At 30.3% G+C, this 20,434-nt stretch overlaps 4 protein-coding genes across 4 annotated transcripts in view; 2 read left to right on the forward strand and 2 right to left on the reverse strand.

Annotated features, from left to right (window-relative positions):
• Positions 1-275: 275 nt before the first annotated feature.
• LOC138934010 (uncharacterized) lies at positions 276-7,217 on the reverse strand. The gene is made up of 9 exons (XM_070297370.1): positions 7,168-7,217; positions 6,889-6,993; positions 6,576-6,802; positions 6,449-6,478; positions 6,300-6,374; positions 6,150-6,224; positions 6,000-6,074; positions 5,451-5,931; positions 276-1,979 (listed from the first exon to the last, which is right to left on the reverse strand). Exons 2-9 carry the CDS (start codon positions 6,957-6,959, stop codon positions 1,352-1,354), a joined length of 1,662 nt encoding a protein of 553 aa, XP_070153471.1. The 5' UTR covers positions 6,960-6,993; positions 7,168-7,217; the 3' UTR covers positions 276-1,351.
• Positions 7,218-11,132: 3,915 nt separating this feature from the next.
• LOC138934158 (uncharacterized) lies at positions 11,133-12,599 on the forward strand. Its single transcript, XM_070297606.1, has 3 exons — positions 11,133-11,874; positions 12,048-12,284; positions 12,571-12,599. Exons 1-3 carry the CDS (start codon positions 11,133-11,135, stop codon positions 12,597-12,599), a joined length of 1,008 nt encoding a protein of 335 aa, XP_070153707.1.
• An 879-nt stretch (positions 12,600-13,478) lies between these two features.
• Positions 13,479-14,771, reverse strand: LOC138934195 (uncharacterized). Its single transcript, XM_070297676.1, has 4 exons — positions 14,491-14,771; positions 14,143-14,414; positions 13,746-14,053; positions 13,479-13,682 (listed from the first exon to the last, which is right to left on the reverse strand). The coding sequence occupies exons 1-3, from the start codon at positions 14,579-14,581 to the stop codon at positions 13,772-13,774; spliced, it is 645 nt and encodes a 214-aa protein (XP_070153777.1). The 5' UTR covers positions 14,582-14,771; the 3' UTR covers positions 13,479-13,682; positions 13,746-13,771.
• Positions 14,772-17,020: 2,249 nt separating this feature from the next.
• LOC138934025 (uncharacterized) overlaps positions 17,021-20,434 on the forward strand; it is a 113,506-nt gene continuing 110,092 nt past the window's right edge. The window contains exon 1 of the mRNA XM_070297393.1: positions 17,021-17,282. Coding sequence (XP_070153494.1) covers positions 17,070-17,282 — 213 coding nt within the window. The 5' untranslated portion in view covers positions 17,021-17,069. The remainder of the gene's footprint in view (positions 17,283-20,434) is intronic.

Genomic DNA, 20,434 nt, shown 5'->3' on the forward strand with positions numbered 1-20,434 from the left:
AAGTAATGCAATAAATGTAAATGTCATTCTATACATCAATATGTATTATACTATTCACTTGAAAATAATATTAATTTTGTTAAACAATGTCTCTTTCTAATAGGTTTTATAATTTCTTGTATATAAAATTTTGCAAATGAATGTAGCTTTATATTTATATATTTTGATGCTATCAAAGTAATTAATAAAAGTTTATGTGGAACTTCCAGCAAATCAGTATCATCACATGTTAAATTTGGAAAAATAGTTGCATCTAAAGCTAATATACTTTTTACTTTATTTAAAATTTTCATATTTAAATTATCAATACATAAATTAGTTAAATTAATCGTATATATTTGTATTAAACGTTCGGTGGTTATTATAATTTTATATACACTTGAGGAAGGTTTAATTAATCCACCATTGTTACTAAAGTCTAAGAATTTTGAAAATTCACTGCTATGTGCATAATTATGATGTATTGGAACTGCAATCAAATTGACTGCACATATGTAACATTTAATATTTTGTAATTTTTTAACAATATATCCGCCTATATAATAGATAATATTATCTTGCAAAATTTTCAAATTTTCTGGTATGTTTGTAGAAACTTCCACATCATTATATTCATCACAGTCATTATCATGTTCTATATTATTGAAGAATGAATCCTGTCTCTTTTTTTTCCATCTAAAAGGAAGTATTGAGCCACTGGCATCATTGTCTATTGCAAAACAATTAATATTGTCACTGCATTTGATATTATTACGCAATAATATGTGTCGCATAGCGTATTTAAATTGTAAAACATTTGGATTGTTATTAAATCCATAACGACTTCTAATTTTTCCAAATAGAATCTCCAGATGATCCTGGGAAAATTTATATGTTAATAGATATTTATACGTATCATTTTCATTAAAAATATCAAAAGCAATCTCCAAAATGTGATTGCCAATCCATAAATAAAAGTCTTTCGACCGCTTTTTATGAGACAGTTTCCATCCTTCGTTTTTAAGCTAAACAAATATTCTGTATGTTGCTTTATCATCGAATGTAAAAATTCTAAATCTGCACGCACGATAGGTTTTTTAAAACTTTTTCCGAAGGGGTTTCTAGAATTCATAAAATCAAACAATCTATCAATAACGTGAATAAATTTTATGGTAGCTTTACTACCTTGGAATTCTGGAATATTCTCTGTTCTCAAAAAGTCAATTGCATTAGCAACTGATGCACTTAATGTGTGTGCTGCGTACTTGACTTTCATTTTATTTTGCATATAATTTATACACTGCGAACTAAGTTTGTTTTTAAACTTAAAAGTTAGTTTATTTTGCATATTATATAAATTTATAAAATATTGCTATTTTATATTACCTTCATTGCTTATAAATTCTTTATAGTCTGCCAATGCATTGCGCGCTAATTTTAACATGTGACATGCATCTAAAATTACTCGGACTTTATATTTATCTATTGGATGTTGAAAAGAATTTATAATATTATCGCAAGTATCAGCAAAAATGTTACAGCCAAGTTCCCGTAACGCACCACAGTTAGTGCTTTCCCCATCACAAGTTATTGAACGTACCTTTACATTTGCTTGTGATGTTAAAGTTAATGCTACTTTTATTAATTCTGCTAATACAAAGGAACTCATTCGACATTTAAGGAAATACCCTATTGGCCATTTCCATGTTTCTTTCAGACTTACCAATAGAAACACAAGTACTTCTTTAGCTTCGATGTCATTCCTCTCCATGTGGATGTCATGTCCATAATCGCAATATCCAACAAACTTTTTCTGCTGCTCATTCCATAACAGCTGTTTTCGAATTGACATACTATCAAAAATTAAGCTGCAATCTGTATCTTCTTTTGGAGTACTGTTCTTTAATATTTCTAAAATTTCTTTGTGGAAACCAGGCTCTGCATTTACTGTAGAAGTCCAAGCCCTAAGTGAACTTGGATGAGGTAATGTAAAGTGTTTTCTGTAAAGAAATAATAGTAATATTCAGGGTTGGGAAGTAACGCGTTACTTGTAACGCCGTTACCATTACAGTTACTTTTTTTCGGTAACTGTAACGGTAATGGCGTTACAAATTTTATTTGTAACGGAAAAAGTAACTTCATTACATTTTTCGGTAACGAGTAACGAATTTAACAGTTACTTTTATCGTTACTTTTTTCAAATTTTTTGATTTATTTAAGATATTATTCTTGCTATTGTGCGTGGTAAAATTTTTATCTTAACCGTAAAGCCGTAAGCAAATCGACCAATTAGCATTCTTAAAATGTTGTAAAAATGCTTGAATGTGATTGATCAACTTATGGCTCTTGCAGACCAGTGCGATGACGCGACGCGCGATATCCAATGAGAGCTTTATCTTTTCGGAAAAGCAGAGCTCTCATTTACTATCAGTTCTAAGTACCTTGCAACGAAAATTAGAAAATCTCAATAAATCTGACCTTATAGATTGCCATTCATTAGTTGAAGCTATTCAGCAAGGTTTAAATAAAAGGTAACTTATTAATTTGATTAATACATATGTTATTTAATTTTAAATAAGGATTTAATTGAAAAATATTATTTTATTTTAAACTATTGTTTCAAAAGTATTAATTTCAATAAAACAAACAATGTCGCTTAATTTACTATATTTGATTTTAAATTTCTTACAATATTTGAAACAAAAGAATTAATAATAGCAGCATGTTTACATCCAAAATTTAAGTTAAATTGGTTAACCGGAGAAAAAAGAAAACGTGCTGAAAATTACTTGGAGGATTTATTGGGAATCCGATCAACTGAAAATTCTTCAAATACTGGAAAATCTGACGATCACGATGATTTTTTCATTTTTGAGCAAAAAACGGTGCAAAATGAATCTGAACAAGAAGAATTGCAACGGTTTTTAAAATCAAATAATTGTAATATAGAAATGTTAAACGACTATCCAAAACTTAAAAAACTTTTTATTAAATATAATACAGCTCTACCAAGCAGTGCATCTGTAGAAGGAATGTTTAGCATCGGTGGCTCTGTATTAACACCACAAAGAGGGCATTTAAATGATGATATTATGGAGCAACAAATTTTATTAAAATTTAATAAAGAATTTCGATAAAATTTAATCATTTATTTTGTAATAAACCTTGAATGAAATCTTGCTTACAATTTTTTAAAAGTTTTTCTTATGCAAAATAATTTATTAGTTTGTATTGTAAAAAAGTAACGGAAATTGTAACGACTCGTTACTTTTTAGTAACTGTAACGGTAACGAGTTACTTTTTAAAATTAGTAACGAGTAACGGTAACGAGTTACTTTTTAGAAAAAATAACGGTAACGGTAACGAGTTACTTTTATAAAATAACTTTCCCAACCCTGATAATATTAATATAAACAATATTGCATGATTCTAGTAAAAGTACTGCACATTAAATAATGAACTATATAAAATGATTTGAATCATAAAATAATACACTTTTCCACTTGACGTTATTCTTTATGACATGAATCACATGTTAAAAACATACTAACAAATTAATACTTACCAATATTTCAAATGTAACTAACAATAATAATACACAGTAATAATGTCAAATAATATAACATGTGATTACAGTGATTAAAAATTCAAATTCAAACCTTTTTATTTCATTTTAAACATGAAATATTAATGTGATAATAAATTCTATTAGTGCTTGTATACAAAATGTTAAGAAGAAAGGTCGGAGGACATGCCTGGGTATTGATGTTATATACAGCAATTGTGAATCTGGTTAACAACCCAGTCAGCCAGGTCTGTTCTAACAGATATTGCCAAGTGCTTGCTACAAATTATTGTCAGCAAAAAGGCTACAAATTTGGTACAAAAGTTGTTATTACCGATTAAGCTGGCAGATTGCCTGCAAGAATCAAGCAAAGCTTGCTAACATAACTACACAGCAAATTGGCGGCAGAAACCGAGCAAAGCTTGCTGACATGATTGACATCAGATTGTCGGCAAAAACTGAGCAGGATCTAGAGTGCGCAATCTGATGGCAAATTGGCAGCAAAAACCGAACAAAATCTGCAGCTTATTACAAAGTATTATAAAATAGTTCAGTCGCTTATCGCTATGCGGCGCGTTATCCATTATCTATACCCGTATTCAAATTCTTGTCACGAGTGTATATAAAGCCTACAAAATGCTAATAATATTATAATATATATATTTCTATCAGTTCAATTTTTGACACAATTCTTATACAGGAAATTCAGATATTGAATTGATTTTTTGCAAATTGGACAGATAATTGTTCGATTTTCACTTATTCAAACAATTTCTGTCCAAAAAGATCTTTAATTTTATAAATTAAGTTACTTGAATTTACCTATATGTTTTAACATATTAACATATGATTTTATATAATGTCTAATTATCTAATGGTCATTTTATGACCAAAACTTATCATCATTTTGTTATTTAGGGTTAAGGCTTTAAATCTATTTAAATATATACTTTTATATGAATGGCCAAAAGCTGCAGAATTTGTTCGGTTTTTGCTGACAATCTGCTATCAGATTGTCTTGCGCAGATCTTGGTCGATTTTTGCCATCAATTTGACGTCAAATCATGTCAAGCTTTGCTCGGTTTTTGCCGTCAATTTGCTGTCAGGTTATGTCAACAAGCTTTGTCACCAAAACACAAGCTTAATGCGGACACAGATGGCACTGGATTTGTTACCAAGTTTTGAGCGAATTTGATGCCAATTTGGCAACAATTTGTTATCAAATTGCTTACTGGGAATATATTAGGAAATATGTGCATATTTATGTTCATCTACATCACACATTCAAACCTGCACGTTATAGAGATAGAAATATACATGCAATATGTGTATACATATACATATGTACAAGTTCATAATACTAATGACATTTGACATTATATTATATTTCACGTAATACGATTAATATCTTTGAAAAAACAGTGCAAACATAAACGTTAATATGGAAGACATAAAAAGAAAGAAACCATCTCATTAATAACAGTAGGTAACATTTCAGACAACATTATGAGTCTTAAAGATGTCTAAAAATATACATCTTTCAGACGTACATGTTGTCTGGAATGTTATAGCAAATTTGGTCACCTGCACTACAACGCATTAGTGCATATTAAATACTGCTATACATGTGAAGTTATCTAAAAAAAGAATGATATAAATATTTTGAGTAATTAAAATCCAATCATGATAAATTGTCATTTTATTTAATAGAACATATGTTATTATTTCATCATCAAAGTATTTATATATTATATCATTGCATTCAAATACTTCATAAATAGCAGCCTTTAATATGCATTAGGGTGATGTAATGCAAATGCGAATTCGCTATTAGAAAAAATGCAGACCTTTTACTAGAAGAGTCTAAAAATGCTCATGGGGAAAGGAAAGAAACATGCATACATACCTACAAAAATCATAGGCTTTAGGAGAATGGTAATATAACGTTATTGCAAATTTCTTTACCTCTTCGTTGTAACGTCTGCCGTAACATGCTTTATTTTTGTTTAATTTTTCATTTTGTATAATATATTTAAATGTAGCTTCAAACTCACTACTTAAAATGTCATAAGATTCCTCATGTAATATTTTCTTGCTCTTGGCCTCTTTTAATAAGTCGATCATTTTTACATTTAATCTTTGTTTTTGTCGATTCAATAATTTTACTTTAGTTAAAGCAGCTGTTAATTTATTTTTCATAAAATCCTTTTGCTTTCGTAACAAATGCTGAAACATATCTGCCTGATTTTGTAATTGCTTTATATGGTTATCTCTTAGCGATTGCACAAGAGCTGTCAAACGTTTATTTTCTACTTTGAGAGTTTTAATTTGTGATTCGGAATCATCTGCCTCATTTGTAGGAGCACATTTATTTATATACATAATCTCTACACAAACAAATAATATTTTAGGATTTTTTAAACCAAAATTGTAGGCATATGTACAGAGTACATACCTTCTACGAGGTCAAGTGCAACGTGTGCATCCATGTTGCAAATGCTGGAACTTGTATCTCTTCTTGCAGCCATTTCTGTCAAAACAAGTACTTCGTTAATATTTTCATTATAAAATTCGTAGCATATTAATATGCGTACAAAGTACATACCTTCTACGGGGTCAGGCGCAACGTGTGCATCCATGTTGCAAATGCTGGAACTTGTATCTCTTCTTGCAGCCATTTCTGTCAAAACAAGTACTTCGTTAATATTTTCATTATAAAATTCGTAGCATATTAATATGCGTACAAAGTACATACCTTCTACAGGGTCAGGTGCAACGTGTGCATCCATGTTGCAAATGCTGGAACTTGTATCTCTTCTTGCAGCCATTTCTGTCAAAACAAGTACTTCGTTAACATTTTCGTTACAAAATATATTTGTAGTAAATATATATGTGTACACATACTTTCTTTGCAACCAGTCTTGCCTTGTCCATCTATTAACATTATTTCAAAATTGGAAATTTGAAAATATATATTAATAAAGATTATTTGTATTTAATAAAATATAATATTTATATCATAAGTTCATACACTTATATAAATTTATTAGAGCATTTAATTCTTGCAATGGATCTACTTGCAGCGTTAAAAGTTCTGTTGGTATTGCATTTATTTTTAATCTTTTTCTTTCTTTTCCAGAAAGAAATTCTTTCTTGAAATGCCGTTCACAAATTCTGCTACAAGCAGTTACAGAGCAGTGTGTTTTATGAATAGCTACAGTCCATTTTTCTAATAAAATTTTGTCATTTAATGGAAATCTAAAACATTTTTAAATATTATATTTATATGTATATATTACAATTCTATATAAAACATTACAACATATATATCTCAATATACTTACTTAAAAAAAGAAATTCCACAATTCTTTCTTTGTACACTTTGGCACTCGTTTATTATACATTTTTGCGGCATGTTGACCTAGGTTCATCTCCAATATTTTGATGCGCTGCAATTTTATTCGTTTGCTTTTTAACATTAGGTTATATAATTCTTTTACTTCAAAAAATGCTGCTTTAGTTAAGTTAAAAAAATATATACCTAATCTTTTGATTAATCTTTTATATAAAGAAGATATTTTTTAATTTTAATATAAATTTTAATGTATTATATGCATACTTACTCTTCTATTTCTCTCTCTTCTCTTAAATTTCTCTCTTGTCATATGCGGCCGTATACGTGAATGTAAACAACATTCTTTGTAAGCTTATTTGGCGCATGCGCAATACAGCACTTTAGTACATACTTTTTCGGGACACGAATATACGACTAGTATATAAGAAGCTCGCAGTCTAGTATATTATATAGAAGTCTGTGATTTTAATCGATTAAATTCTGTTTGAACTATGTTTTTTTCAAAATATAATAACTATTGGTTAACAAGTCTTTTGACTCTGTTATAAATAAGCGAGTTATCGTCTCCAATTCCTGAGCGAGCGGATGTACTATACAATATTTACTATATTACCATATTATCTGACCGACATGCCAATATTCAAATTTTGTTTTCAACGATTCATGTGACAATTCCTAAAACGTAAATAAGTTCGCTAAATACCGTCGTAAAAACGGTCAATTCCAAATGATCTATTTATAAACGCACGAAAGTTATTTTAATTTTTTCTTCTAAACTATAATTACATTTTTACCAATGACTACATATACAGTTTTTCAAAGTTCTTAAAAACTTTTTTATAAAAGCCGTTTCTCTCTTTCTATTTTTCGGAATAATGTTACAGTATTATATTATGTTCCCGCTTTCATAAACCTGAAATTTTTAATTGTGCTATCATTACATGCTTGTTGCAGTATGTTTCTTTTGTGTTTTTGGTTAGTTTGGTTGCAAAATATAAAATTTAATGTTTATTTGTTATTCAAGCACTTTTTTAGTTGCAAAGTGATTTTATGCATACTTATAAAGCAAATTGCTGATATATTATTAAAAGTTATGAAATGGCTCATTTATATAATTTAAATTATTTATCATGCAAGGAAATAAAAGGCAATCAAGAGCGGTAATTTGCGCGCATATGTTTTATTACAATCAAATTACATTGATATTTTGACTACGTGATAGAAAAAATCACAGAAAGCATACGTTTCGGTCCCTTTTCTTGGACCGTCTTTAGCGCGATTACAAAGTATATGGAATATATTATATCAAGAATGTGGCAGTAATAAGACGCAGAACAAGAGTGAATCACCCATATTGTCAGATGGTAAATGTTATATAATGTAATTTCGAGACAGAAAGAGAGAGACTGTCCGATAAAATATACTACATTAAAAAATAACTAGCAATATAATTATACCTTTTGAGACGTGCGTGAAAGATTTGAAAAATAAGCTTCAATGGAGAACCATTGTCAAGAAGAATTCTTATAACCAACTCAATATTTTTGGAGTGAAACTTTGGATGTGAAAGTAAAAATGCTGTGTCAATGAGGCCAATAATTGTGCCTCTTTTCTGACAAATAGGATGTTGAGAGAAGAAATTCAGATAATCAAATTACATTGATATTTTGATTATGTGATAGACAAAATCACAGAAGCATACGTTTCAGTCCCCTTTTTTTAACCATACTCAGCGCAATTGCAAAGTATATGGAATATATTATATATCAAAAATGTAGCAGTAATAATACTGTCCATACTGTCCATTTAGAATAATAGTTTCTTCTCTAAACAGTCCATTATATCATTTAGCTTCTTACTTATACCAGATTATGTTTAAAACTTTTCCAACAGCTCATAGTAATATTTCAAATAGCTTCAAATTGGTAGAAAGACTTTCGGAGATTCCCCGAAAAAGTTGGTTTATGAGACCAATCATATATTATATAATTGTTATTTAAAATCATAGTGATATCTAGAAAATTTAATCTGTTTGTTCTTATTTCCAATGTGAATTTTAACTTGGAGTTAAATGAATTGAAAATATTCAATGTATAATCGATTAAAGAAGACGGGACAGCAACATCATCCACATATCTAAAATAAAATAGAGGAGTGAACTTTGATAACCCAAGCGCTTTTTTCTCTAAATCTTGCAGTACAATATTCGCGATAATAGGGAACAGAGAGGAGCCCATGGATATACCAAAGATTTGTTGGTAAATAATACCATTAAATGTGAAGAAAGTTGAATTCAAAGTAAATCTAAGTGCTATGAGAAATTCTGATTTAGAAGTTTTACAATTATCGGAAATATAATTCCATCTATCCGAAACACTGTCATTTCAATAAGTATAAAGAGAAAGATGTCTAGCAAGATTAGACTAAAGTTATCATCAATATGAATCTCCGAAAGTCTTTCTACCAATTTAAAGCTATTTAAAACGTTACTATGGGCTGTTGGAAAACTTTTAAACATAATCTGGTGTAAATAAGAAGCTAGATGGTATAATGGACTGTTTAGAGAAGAAACTATTATTCTAAATGGATAGTATGGACAGTATTATTACTGCCACATTTTTGATGTATAATATATTCCATATACTTTGTAATTGCGCTAAGGATGGTCAAAAAAGGGGACCAAAACGTATGCTTTCTGTGATTTTGTCTATCACGTAATCAAAATATCAATGTAATTTGATTATAATAAAATAACATATGCGCACAAATTACTGCGCTGGGTCTTGATTGCCTTCATTTCCTCATATGATATATTCATAAGAGTTTTGATTAGTTAATTAAATTATTTATGTAATGACATAAGAGTTGAGCAAAAATTCAATCTAATTGACAAATACAAATTACAATTACAATGTAATTCTTAATGCAATTAATAATTATATTTTATAATCGTTAATTATTGCAAACGATTAAATGAAGTAATTGCGAATAGTAATTGTGTACAAATAACAAATACATAATTGTTAATTGATTCAATGTAATTGTAATTGTAATTGTAATTAGAATAAGAGTGATTAAGAGTACGCGTCTTCTAAATAAAGGCACGTATGATTAATATCTTGAATGGAATGGGATCAAGTTCAATACATATTCATGAATCTCAGTTCAATTTAGTAATTAGATTTCATTCTATTGAAAGGAATAGTTTATAAAAAACATATGTATTAAATGTAATTATAAAAAACTTCATATAATTATGAATGAGACAAATTATGAACAATGAACAATTACAATAATAAATGATAGTAGGTACTACCCTAACACAATCTGGTTATATTTGCTGCGACAGTAAAAATGTGGCTAATATAACGTCCTGTCAGCCTTAATTACAGCTATTTGGCAATAAATGTTATTTTGCTGGACTTTTGACTGCAAAAGCGCTGTGACAGTTAATAAAAAGTCAAAAACGCAGCCACAGCTATTTTAGTTGTATTAATAGCTATAAAATCATTGTGACAGCAATCAAAAAAACCAAAACTAGCCGCAGCGATTTTATCTGCATTAATTGGTATGAAGTCGCTGTGACAGCAATAACAAAAGCCAAAATTTAGGCACAGCTATTTTAGCTGTATTAATAGCTATAAAGTTGCTGTGATAGCGATCAGAAAAACCAAAACTAGCCGCAGCGATTTTAGCTGCATTAATTGGTATGAAGTCGCTGTGACAGCAATAACAAAAGCCAAAATTTAGCCACAGCTATTTTAGCTGTATTAATAGCTGTAAAGTTGCTGTGATAGCGATCAGAAAAATCAAAACTAGCCGTAGCGATTTTAGCTGCATTAATTGGTATGAAGTCGCTATGACAGCAATAACAAAACCCAAAATTTAGCCACATCTATTTTAGCTGTATTAATAGCTGTAAAGTTGCCGTAATAGCGATTAGAAAAATTAAAATTAGCTGCAGCGATTTTAGCTGCATTAATGGATATGAAGTCACTATGACAATAATATCAAAAGTCAAAATTCAGCTATTTTAGCTGTATTAATGATTGTAAGTCAAAACTAGTCTCAGGCATTTTGCTACTTTTGAGATAGTACTTTTGAGAAAGTGAATAGTTGACAAGTCTTCAAGATGAAAAGAACATTATTAACCGACTTGCAAAAGTTTAGAAAATTCAAAAAAATAGTACGTTTTACAGGAAAATTGAACATCGTATAAAGAAAGCTGATATTATGAAATCTAATTTTGAAAAAGCTACAACGTTGGATGAAAAATATATCACCTCAACATCAAACTTACCGCGGAATATTGAAAAATCAACAGGAGCATTGGACTCTATTTTGTTTAAAGATTTATCGAAGCACGAAAATGTAAATTTTGACTGTTGGAGCAATTGTGATGCTGAATCATCAGACAATGATGATGTATTTGAAAATTTGAAGGCCGAGTGTATCAATATACGAGAGGCACTAAAAGAATGGGCAGTGACATTTTATATATGCCATAATGCAATAAAAGCATTACTGGATATTTTGATTCTTTCAAAAATACCAAATATGCCTCAAGATCCGAGGACACTATTGGAAACACCAAGAACAGTAGCTACTATAAAGATGGGAAGCGGACAATATTGGCACAATGGACTAAAGACTTGTCTTGAAAAGTGTTTATCTCATGTAGAGAACCCGATGGACATTGCACTTAATTTTAACATCGATGGATTGCCAATTCACAATAGTTCAAAGATGCAGTTCTGGCCAATATTGTTTTCGATACATGATTCGAATATTGAACTTATGATTATTGGAATTTATTGCGGAGAAAATAAACCTCCAACTCCTGATGAGTTTTTAACCCCTTTTGTCGATGAATTGTTAACCATTTTAAATAATGGCATTATCGTCAATGGATATAAAATTAATATACATATTCGATGCTTTATATGTGATACTCCTGCCAGGTCTTTTATTAAAGGTAATAAGGTACATAGAAAATAGATTTATTTAGACAATGAAATAAAATGAATAAAAATATTTATTATTAGAATAATTATGTGCACTGAATATTTTTAAATTATTTTTAATGTGCATTATTTTCTTTTAAATAATTATATTTAGATATTTATTGATTATAATCTTTTTTTACAGGTACTGTTAATTTTAATGGTTATAGTTCGTGTCTAAAGTGTATGACTACAGGTGAATATTATCATAAAGAACATCGAATTAGTTTTCCACGCATAGATATGCCTAGAAGAACTGATGCAACTTTCCGCAACAGAACCGATCCAGATCATCATAAAATGGATACACCTTTGGAAAAACTTCCAATTGACATGATAAAAAGTATTCCAGTATCCGATTCATTGCATTTATTAGACCTAGGTATAATAAAACGGTTATTAACTGGCTACGTATATGGAACCTTAAGCTTGAAAACTAAGTGGTCTGCAAATGTAACTAAATTGGTGTCTGATTTTCTCCTTCGGTGTAGAATGCCAAGCGAAATTCATCGAGTTGTTAGAGCACTTGATTGTTTAAAATTTTGGAAAGGGACAGAGTATCGAACCTTTGGTTTGTACTTAGGGCCTGTTATATTGAAAAATTATCTATCCAAAGAAATATACCAACATTTTATGTTATTTTTTTGTGGTGTTGTAATCTGTTATAGCTGCTCGTACTCAAACTATTTACATGTAGCAGACCAGTTATTTAAAACTTTTATAGAACGTTATATTAAAATTTACGGTATTAATTCTATTAGCAGCAACATACATAATATTTGTCATTTAGTTGATGAAGTAAAGGTTTTCGGCGATTTATCTACCTTCAATGCATATCCATTTGAAAATTGTTTACAAAAAATAAAAAAGTTACTCCGAACGGGAAACAAGCCATTGCCGCAAATAGCTCGACGAATTTTTGAAATTATTAATTTAAAACAAACTAAAAATTATAATAATAATAATTTCCTATTTTAAAAAATAAAAATTCTGGCAACAATTGTGATCAAAGTAAATATAAGCATTTTTTTTACAAAGTCGAATTAATGGACGGATTAACACTAACAAATGAAGAGAGAAACAAATGGTTCTTAACAAAAAAAAAAAAAATGAAATTATTGGTATGAAAAATGCAACGATCTTTGAAAATAAAATTTATATATTCGGTTCATGTTTGAAAGAAGTAGGTAATTTTTTTGAAACGCCAATTGCATCATCTTATTTAAATATATTTTATGCAAACTGCAAGGAATATTTGCCCAAATGGTATGATATAAAGGATATCAAATGTAAATTAGTGGCAGTAGAATATCATAAAGATACTGTATTTTTCCCGCTGATACACACTTTAGATTTATGCAGCAAATCAAATATATGATGTAATTAAACGCTGAACAAAATTGAATAATTTCTTTTTTTATATTATCATTATTATACAACAATATTTCAGAATTATCGTAATAAACATAAATAAACATTAAATAAACTTTTTCTAATCACTTTAAATAAAAAACGCTTTAAATAAAATGTAAAAAGTAAAACATTTTTATAATTTAATAATAAAACATAGCTTTTACTAAAAATGCACAGTGTATATATTATATAAATAAACATTCATCTTATAACAAATCAGAATTTTTCATTATCATTACCATTATTCACTTCAGTAACAACAATAATTCCACCAGTATTTTCAGCTGTTTTTTCCTCTACATTTTCATAGTGATTGTCATCGCATTCAAGGCTATCATTAGCTTCTTCAGAATTTTCATTTTGTTTACTAAAAATAATTATAAGTAATATATATATTCTTGTAAAAATTGTATTTCTAACTCCTACTCACCTCCGTTGTTTTTGAAGCTGCTTACTTCAGCTAACACTGTTTTTAAGAATCCGTTTCAAAAAACCAATGTTATCGTCAATCGTATAACGTGAGTCGGCTAAGTGTATAATTTTATAAATTGCTTTAGTTATTCGATTGTATTTAAAGAAAGCAATTTTCTTCATTTTTTCTACTTTCTTTTTTGTAGAACCAGTCCATGAACACATGGTTAACAATTGTCTTTCAAATAATCGATCCATCAATAAGTACGCTATTTTGTTTCCATCTTTCTTACCAGTCGTGCCTCCGATTTCACTCATCACTTTTATCTAAATAAGCATTAGTATTAGTACTTATTTACAAAATATTGAAAATACTTATTTACGAAATATTGAAAGTATACAAATAAGAAGCTTACAAATGCCAATTCGAATTCTTGATTACACAGATTTTTTTCTAAATTATTAATATTCGATTCTATTGCTAGTGATTTCATTTGTTCTATATCCCTTTCAAGGATTTCGCTTTTCAATGGATCATTTTCAGATTTCTCAATGACGCTGTTGGTTTGATTTTTAATCAGAAGATCGATTAATTTGTCAAATTTGACATGTAGCGCAGATATATCTCGACGAATATGATTTTTCAAATTTTCCAGGTTTGAATTTATTGTGTCAAATTTTTCTTGTACTGAAGAAGAAAACGTCAAAACATATTATTTTTCAATGTATTATACAACATCAAATAAATAAATATTTGAGCGTACTTTGCACAGCGTCTAACGGTTTCTGAGAATTATTCAAGGGCAATGTAGAAATTCCATCATCCTCAATCACAATTGCATCTGTAAATCCCATCGTAGTTTCCAATTCCTGTGAACTTTTTGGAATTTGAACAAAGGTTGGGACACTATCGACTGAATAATTTTCTATATTTTCAATCACGCTTATGTTATTATTTATAATATTATTTTTTGTTATTAAATTATTAAAATCGATATTATCCTTATTCTGGGAACGCTGTATTTGTTTCAAAGAATTCTGCGCCAAATAACTGTAAACAAATATTGTTTTAAGTAATTTTTAAATTTGATTTCGATCTATTTTTCAGGAATATATAGTCAAATGAATTTCGTCTGAAGGTACAGTTTTATACACATACTAACTTACATTCTTCGTCTTCGGTATCATCAAACCGACTTAAATATTTTTCTGCTTTGATAGCAGCTTGAAATGTAATAAAATTCTTCCTCTTCACGGTGCATTTTTGTTTTGACCAATTATTAAAATCTGGTAAAATGCTGTCATCTTTTCGAAGGTTCAGTCCTTTTCGTTTTGGTGGCCAAAATAATTCCATTTTCCTCCCAACTCTCGGGCACAACACATAAATTAACTTGGCCATCTTCAATCGTTTCTATGATGATAAACATTTTTAATCTTTTCACCACACAGCACGAAACGGTAGTCAGTTTTTAGGTTATGGCTGTCATCGATCACGTCGATCACATCAATCGGCGTTGTATATATGGTACATGTGCGCGGTGCGCCATGCACCATGTGCAATAAGTTTATCATGCACATGCACCGTAAGTCGCATGCGCATGGATAGAAAATATAGCCAAAATAGCTGTAATCTGGCTGTAATTTGTATGTCACAGCGAAAATCAAGAATAACGTGACTATCAGTTTTATATTAAATTTAGCATATGTCAGCAATGGTCAGCGGACCCATGCGTTCATTTATGCGGCTCTAAAATTATTATTTAAGGATCTGTGTGTAGTTCTGTAATCACTGTACTTGTGTAGTGGTTATCGATTTACACAAGTTACGTATAACAGTAACAATACTTTATTTGTACTTTAATACACGAATCGAAGTAGGATATATTCTTTGGTATTTATGCGATACTACGCCGGACAAGAACGAGATGATCCCTGTAGTACCCTGTCTCCGAGAAGAAGGAGAAGAAGATAAGATCACTAGAGTCGTCTCTCGCGTTCTCTCTGGAATCGGGCGGAGGTGTCGCCTCCATGTGGCGCTAGTGATTATCCCTAGGGGCCATAACGTCTCGCCACATACTTATATAAATTTGCGTCCGCTCTAGTATACTTTATATGTATGTTATAAATTGTAATAATTTGCAATGATTATTTAATCTTTAAATTTGATTTAAGTTTAGTAAGGCAAAGGTTTCGGGTTGTCAAAGGTTCAATACCAGTTGAAGCCAAAATTTTTTTTTAATACTCTTTTCAATCTTTTCACATAATTTTAAAATTAAAATTTAACTTTCATTGAATATAAATTTACATATGAAAAACATTATCCGTTTATTAGTTTGTTTATCTTTATTACTATCATTGCCGTAATGTGGCTATGACAACATCTTTACGGCAAAATAGTTGTGCAGCCAAATGGCTATGACAACGTCTTTATAGCAAAATAGTTGTGCAGCCAAATGGCTATGACAACGTCTTTATAGCAAAATAGTTGTGCAGCCAAATGGCTATGACAACGTCTTTATAGCAAAATAGTTGTGCAGCCAAATGGCTATGACAACGTCTTTATAGCAATATAGTTGTGCAGCCAAATGGCTATGACGTCTTTATAGCAAAATAATTGCGCAGCCAAATGGCTGTGACATCGTTTTCAAAGCCTAAAAATGTTGTCCCACTTTTGCTGTCACAACTTGATTAGAACGTCACAATGACGTTGTGGCAGTAGCTGTGATAGACAAAAATACTGCAGTTTAAGCTGCGACAACGTTATCGCAGACGTTTTAAAGCTTCATGTGCTACTTGGGTAGTGTCAAAATGTAACTGAAAGTTTATGAAATATACTCCAATCGTTTATAAGTATATACTTCGAAATATAACACTCTCTATGTACAATAAAAATTCTATAGTATGTACACATATACACATCTATATACAAAGAGGAGAAAGAGAGGAGGGAGGGAGAGAGGGGAGGAAGAGGGGATAAAATAATCTTGATTAATTTCAATGTGATATAAAATTAAAATCTACATGCGATATGACATTAAAATAAGAAATAATATTGTATGATAGGCAATTACAAGAACAAGAGTTGTATATATTTAAATTACACAATCGGGGAGACGTGTCACAATCTGCACATGTCTTTCTAGACGTCTCTGAATGATATTTTATGAGTAATGTTAAGCAATGGAACAGATGTAAAATTTTTAAAGCTCTTAATACTTTTATCTCTTTTTCAGATTTTTTAAAAATATTCCTTAATATGATTTTTACAATTTTTGTCTACAGGTATCAATTTGTGGTAAAAAATGCAGGTACACATTTTTATCATTCACATATATCGGTGCACATGATAGATGGACAGTATGGATCTTTTATCGTACGCGATCCGCCACTATCGAATCCGTTTTATAATTTGTACGATATAGATCGTCCAGAACACGTGATGGTTATCAGCGACTGGTTTCATGAATTATCGTTAGAACGTTTTCCTGGTCGATATAGAAACAATCTTGGGCAAATTCCGGAAAATTTTTTAATCAATGGTAGAGGAAATTGGACGGTAAGAAAAATCTCAGCTTATTGGAAACGTGATAAGATATAAGATACCAATTCGAAAATTCGGCAGTTGTAATATTTTAAAAGTTTATCCACAACCAAACTTGCGTAACTGTTTATACAATTATGAAAAATAATTGACACATACATGTCTATTAAGATGAACATAATATATATTACTATATTATAAAATTATTGGCAATGTCCTCATATTTTTCAATGTATCTGGACAAAAACACCGATAATCCAATATCAATTGAATCAATTAAGTATTTTTATTTGAATAATACAAAACGATTTTTCATGTATCAAAGAGTTTTCAGATTTCATATTATGGCACACAACCGGTGTAAACATATTTAGGACTATTGAACAAACTCTAAAAAAATTAAACACTGATTTTTCTAAATGCTTGGTTATTGTAACTGATAGCGCGAAGTCAATAACTTTAAAAATTTCTTCGGCCAAATAAAGTAGCAAGATTTAATATATTCCCCTTTATTTATTACATCATTTATCAATATAGGAAAGTAGTTAAACTGTGTACCGTAATACAGATTATAATAAAAATATTAATAAAATAAAAGGCGATCATAATTTTGTTAATCACAGGAAATGATCCCAGAAATTCCAATACTTTCTCAAAGAGGATAATTCAATTTATACAGATATGTCTCTATACTCAAGTTCGATGGCTCAATGCAGGAGAATTGTGATGATTTATGATTTTATATCCTTCTTCGAAGATTTATATATATATATATATATATATATATATATATATATATATATATATATATATTGTGAACTTGATCTTATTATAGATTAAACATCTTTCTCTCTCTCTCTCTCCTTTAAATAATTTAAATTTGAAGCTGGCAAAGACCAACCATACTATATTATAATAGTTGCTCGTATCGACTCATTCCGTAGGAAAATAATATTAATAAAAGATCACATCATCATTATCTAGAAAAATATATTAGCAATTATGCAGTTTAAGAGCGACCACACAGATTTCAATAGTCTTGATATTCATTATCAAGAACACGGTCCTGAATAACTTTCAAAAGATTTCAACCGTCGCTCGTTGTTTATTAAAAATTTTTAACAAAATAAATCTAATGTGAATAAGCATACACACGCACACAAAAATGCGCGCGTGCCCGCACGCACGCATACATACACACACACAAACTTCTTAAATGTATATGATGACAGAAAATTACGTTCTATTTATTAAACTTATTCTGCTAATAACTTTTTAATAAACAAGAAGCGACGGCTTCCGAAAGTTATTCAGGATGGTGTTCTTGATATCAAAGCATATTGAAATTTATGAGATTGCCCCTAAACTGCATAATTATCAAGATGTTTTTTATTTTTATTTATCTACCGCAAGATTCTCTTTGAAAAATACGATAAACATATGATTTTGAAAAACATCTCCACTTTATCTCGATTCGTCAATAATTTAGTTTGATACGTAATTTTAGTGATTTTAGAATGCTTAGAAAAAATCTAATTCTTGTTAAGAATCCTCGGATAAAGTTCCGAAAAGAGTTTACTTCCGATTTCGATGAAACTTTGTGAAAAGCTTTCTTTCAGATTAAAATAGAAGCCTATAAAGGGAATTTTGGCCACTCCAATAAAAAAGTCATTTTTTAAGAAAAAATGGTAAAAGTATAATAATTGTATATACAGGGTGACCTTGAATGTTCCAGCCAGACTTTGAGATCTTATAGGAAATTTAATTCTGAACAAAAAATTTCCTATAAATATGGGTCGAAGAATTCTTTCTTAAGAAGTTATCGCTGGAAAACCTCTGAAATCGCGATTATTTTACACATTTTTCCAAATATCATAGAAAATGTACGTTTTTTAACAAAAAGAACCGAAATAAAAGTTGTAGAAAATTAAATTATTTTTCAAATAATATCAAAATGATTGTTGTACGTTCTATAGATTTTGATATAATCAGTTTCAAACGTACAAAAAGTGCTTTTGTTATTTATTGTTAGACTGATTAAAGTTGAATCAGGAGGAAATTCGTAAAGCGACTAGATCGGTTATTTCTCAATATCGAAAGTGTATTGGAGCTAGGGGGGGGGGGAGGACATTTTGAGAACAGTCAGTTTTTTCACGTCTTATTCATTTTCTACTATTACATGCTATTTTAGTTTAAAAAAATTAATTTTATTTTTATAAAAGAAAGACTTATTTTTATCATTTTTTCAAAAAATTTATTAGGTTTTATTTTCTTTTCATTTTTTGCTCTTTCTCTGCATCAGACGTTTTTGAGCGATAACTTCTTAAGGAAGCATTCTTCGACCCATGTTTATAGGGAATTTTTTGTTCAGATTTAAATTTCCTATAAGATCTCAAAGCCTGGCTGGAACGTTCGGGGCCACCCTGTATATTGCTACATATGATACTTCAATTAGTATGCAATATAATTTGCTGATATATGTATATGTAAAAACAATATACATATATGTATGGGCTCCACCTTTCCCCCTACACCCTCATCCCGAAAAAAACTAACCTAACCCAATCCATCTTTTTTTTTGTTTTGCCTGGTGCGGTGGGAGAAAATGGCTTTCGCATACCCACGGGCCGGCCTGTGGGCTCGCACTCATTAAAAACTTCTCCCTCAAATGCAATTGCCTCTGATGATGCGGTCATGTCCCAAGATATAAATGTTTTTCAATCGATGATGTGACCCATCTGCGTTTTATTGCGCTCATCCTCCCTAAGCGTCCTTTCATGCACCTATGGTGGCGTATATTCTATTTTAGGAGAAAAAATGATGGTAAGAGCTAAGCCACCTCTATTACTTCACGCGCCTCATTAGCGACAACTCGTGCTTCCGAAATATCGATATTGGGAGAGGTCGGTTCCTATGCCGGCTCCCGGGGCCCCTTCGATGCTGGGGGTCTCGCATTTCCTTTTTCCCTCCGGGTTTGGGAAGGGGCATAACCCCTTGCCCCTAGATTATGTTCAGCCAGCCGGCCAAGGTCCGAACACAACAAACATTTTGCCACGGTCGCGCACTGGACCGTCTGATGGAGTCTCCGCAGCGGAAGCAAAGCCCCAAACGATCCGTCGCCACGGTGCATCGCTACCCAGTCAGCCAGGTCTGTTCTAACAGATATT

The sequence above is a fragment of the Polyergus mexicanus genome, unplaced genomic scaffold, assembly GCF_030449975.1.
Source record: "Polyergus mexicanus isolate NDT 795.1 unplaced genomic scaffold, iyPolMexi1.0 SCAF_6, whole genome shotgun sequence".
In the NCBI taxonomy this organism is placed as follows: Eukaryota; Metazoa; Arthropoda; class Insecta; order Hymenoptera; family Formicidae; genus Polyergus; species Polyergus mexicanus.

Coding starts and splice junctions, on each gene's coding strand:
- LOC138934010 (XM_070297370.1), bottom strand. CDS start 6,959: ATGCCGCAAAAATGTATAATAAACGAGTGCCAAAGTGTACAAAGAAAG. Junction 6,803..6,888: donor TGTGGAATTTCTTTTTTTAA/GTAAGTATATTG, acceptor AAAATGTTTTAG/ATTTCCATTAAATGACAAAA. Junction 5,932..5,999: donor TGCACTTGACCTCGTAGAAG/GTATGTACTCTG, acceptor TTGTTTGTGTAG/AGATTATGTATATAAATAAA.
- LOC138934158 (XM_070297606.1), top strand. CDS start 11,133: ATGAAATCTAATTTTGAAAAAGCTACAACGTTGGATGAAAAATATATC. Junction 11,875..12,047: donor TGCCAGGTCTTTTATTAAAG/GTAATAAGGTAC, acceptor CTTTTTTTACAG/GTACTGTTAATTTTAATGGT. Junction 12,285..12,570: donor ATTGCATTTATTAGACCTAG/GTATAATAAAAC, acceptor AATCTGTTATAG/CTGCTCGTACTCAAACTATT.
- LOC138934195 (XM_070297676.1), bottom strand. CDS start 14,581: ATGGGATTTACAGATGCAATTGTGATTGAGGATGATGGAATTTCTACA. Junction 14,415..14,490: donor ACCGTTAGACGCTGTGCAAA/GTACGCTCAAAT, acceptor TTTCTTCTTCAG/TACAAGAAAAATTTGACACA. Junction 14,054..14,142: donor AAGAATTCGAATTGGCATTT/GTAAGCTTCTTA, acceptor ATGCTTATTTAG/ATAAAAGTGATGAGTGAAAT.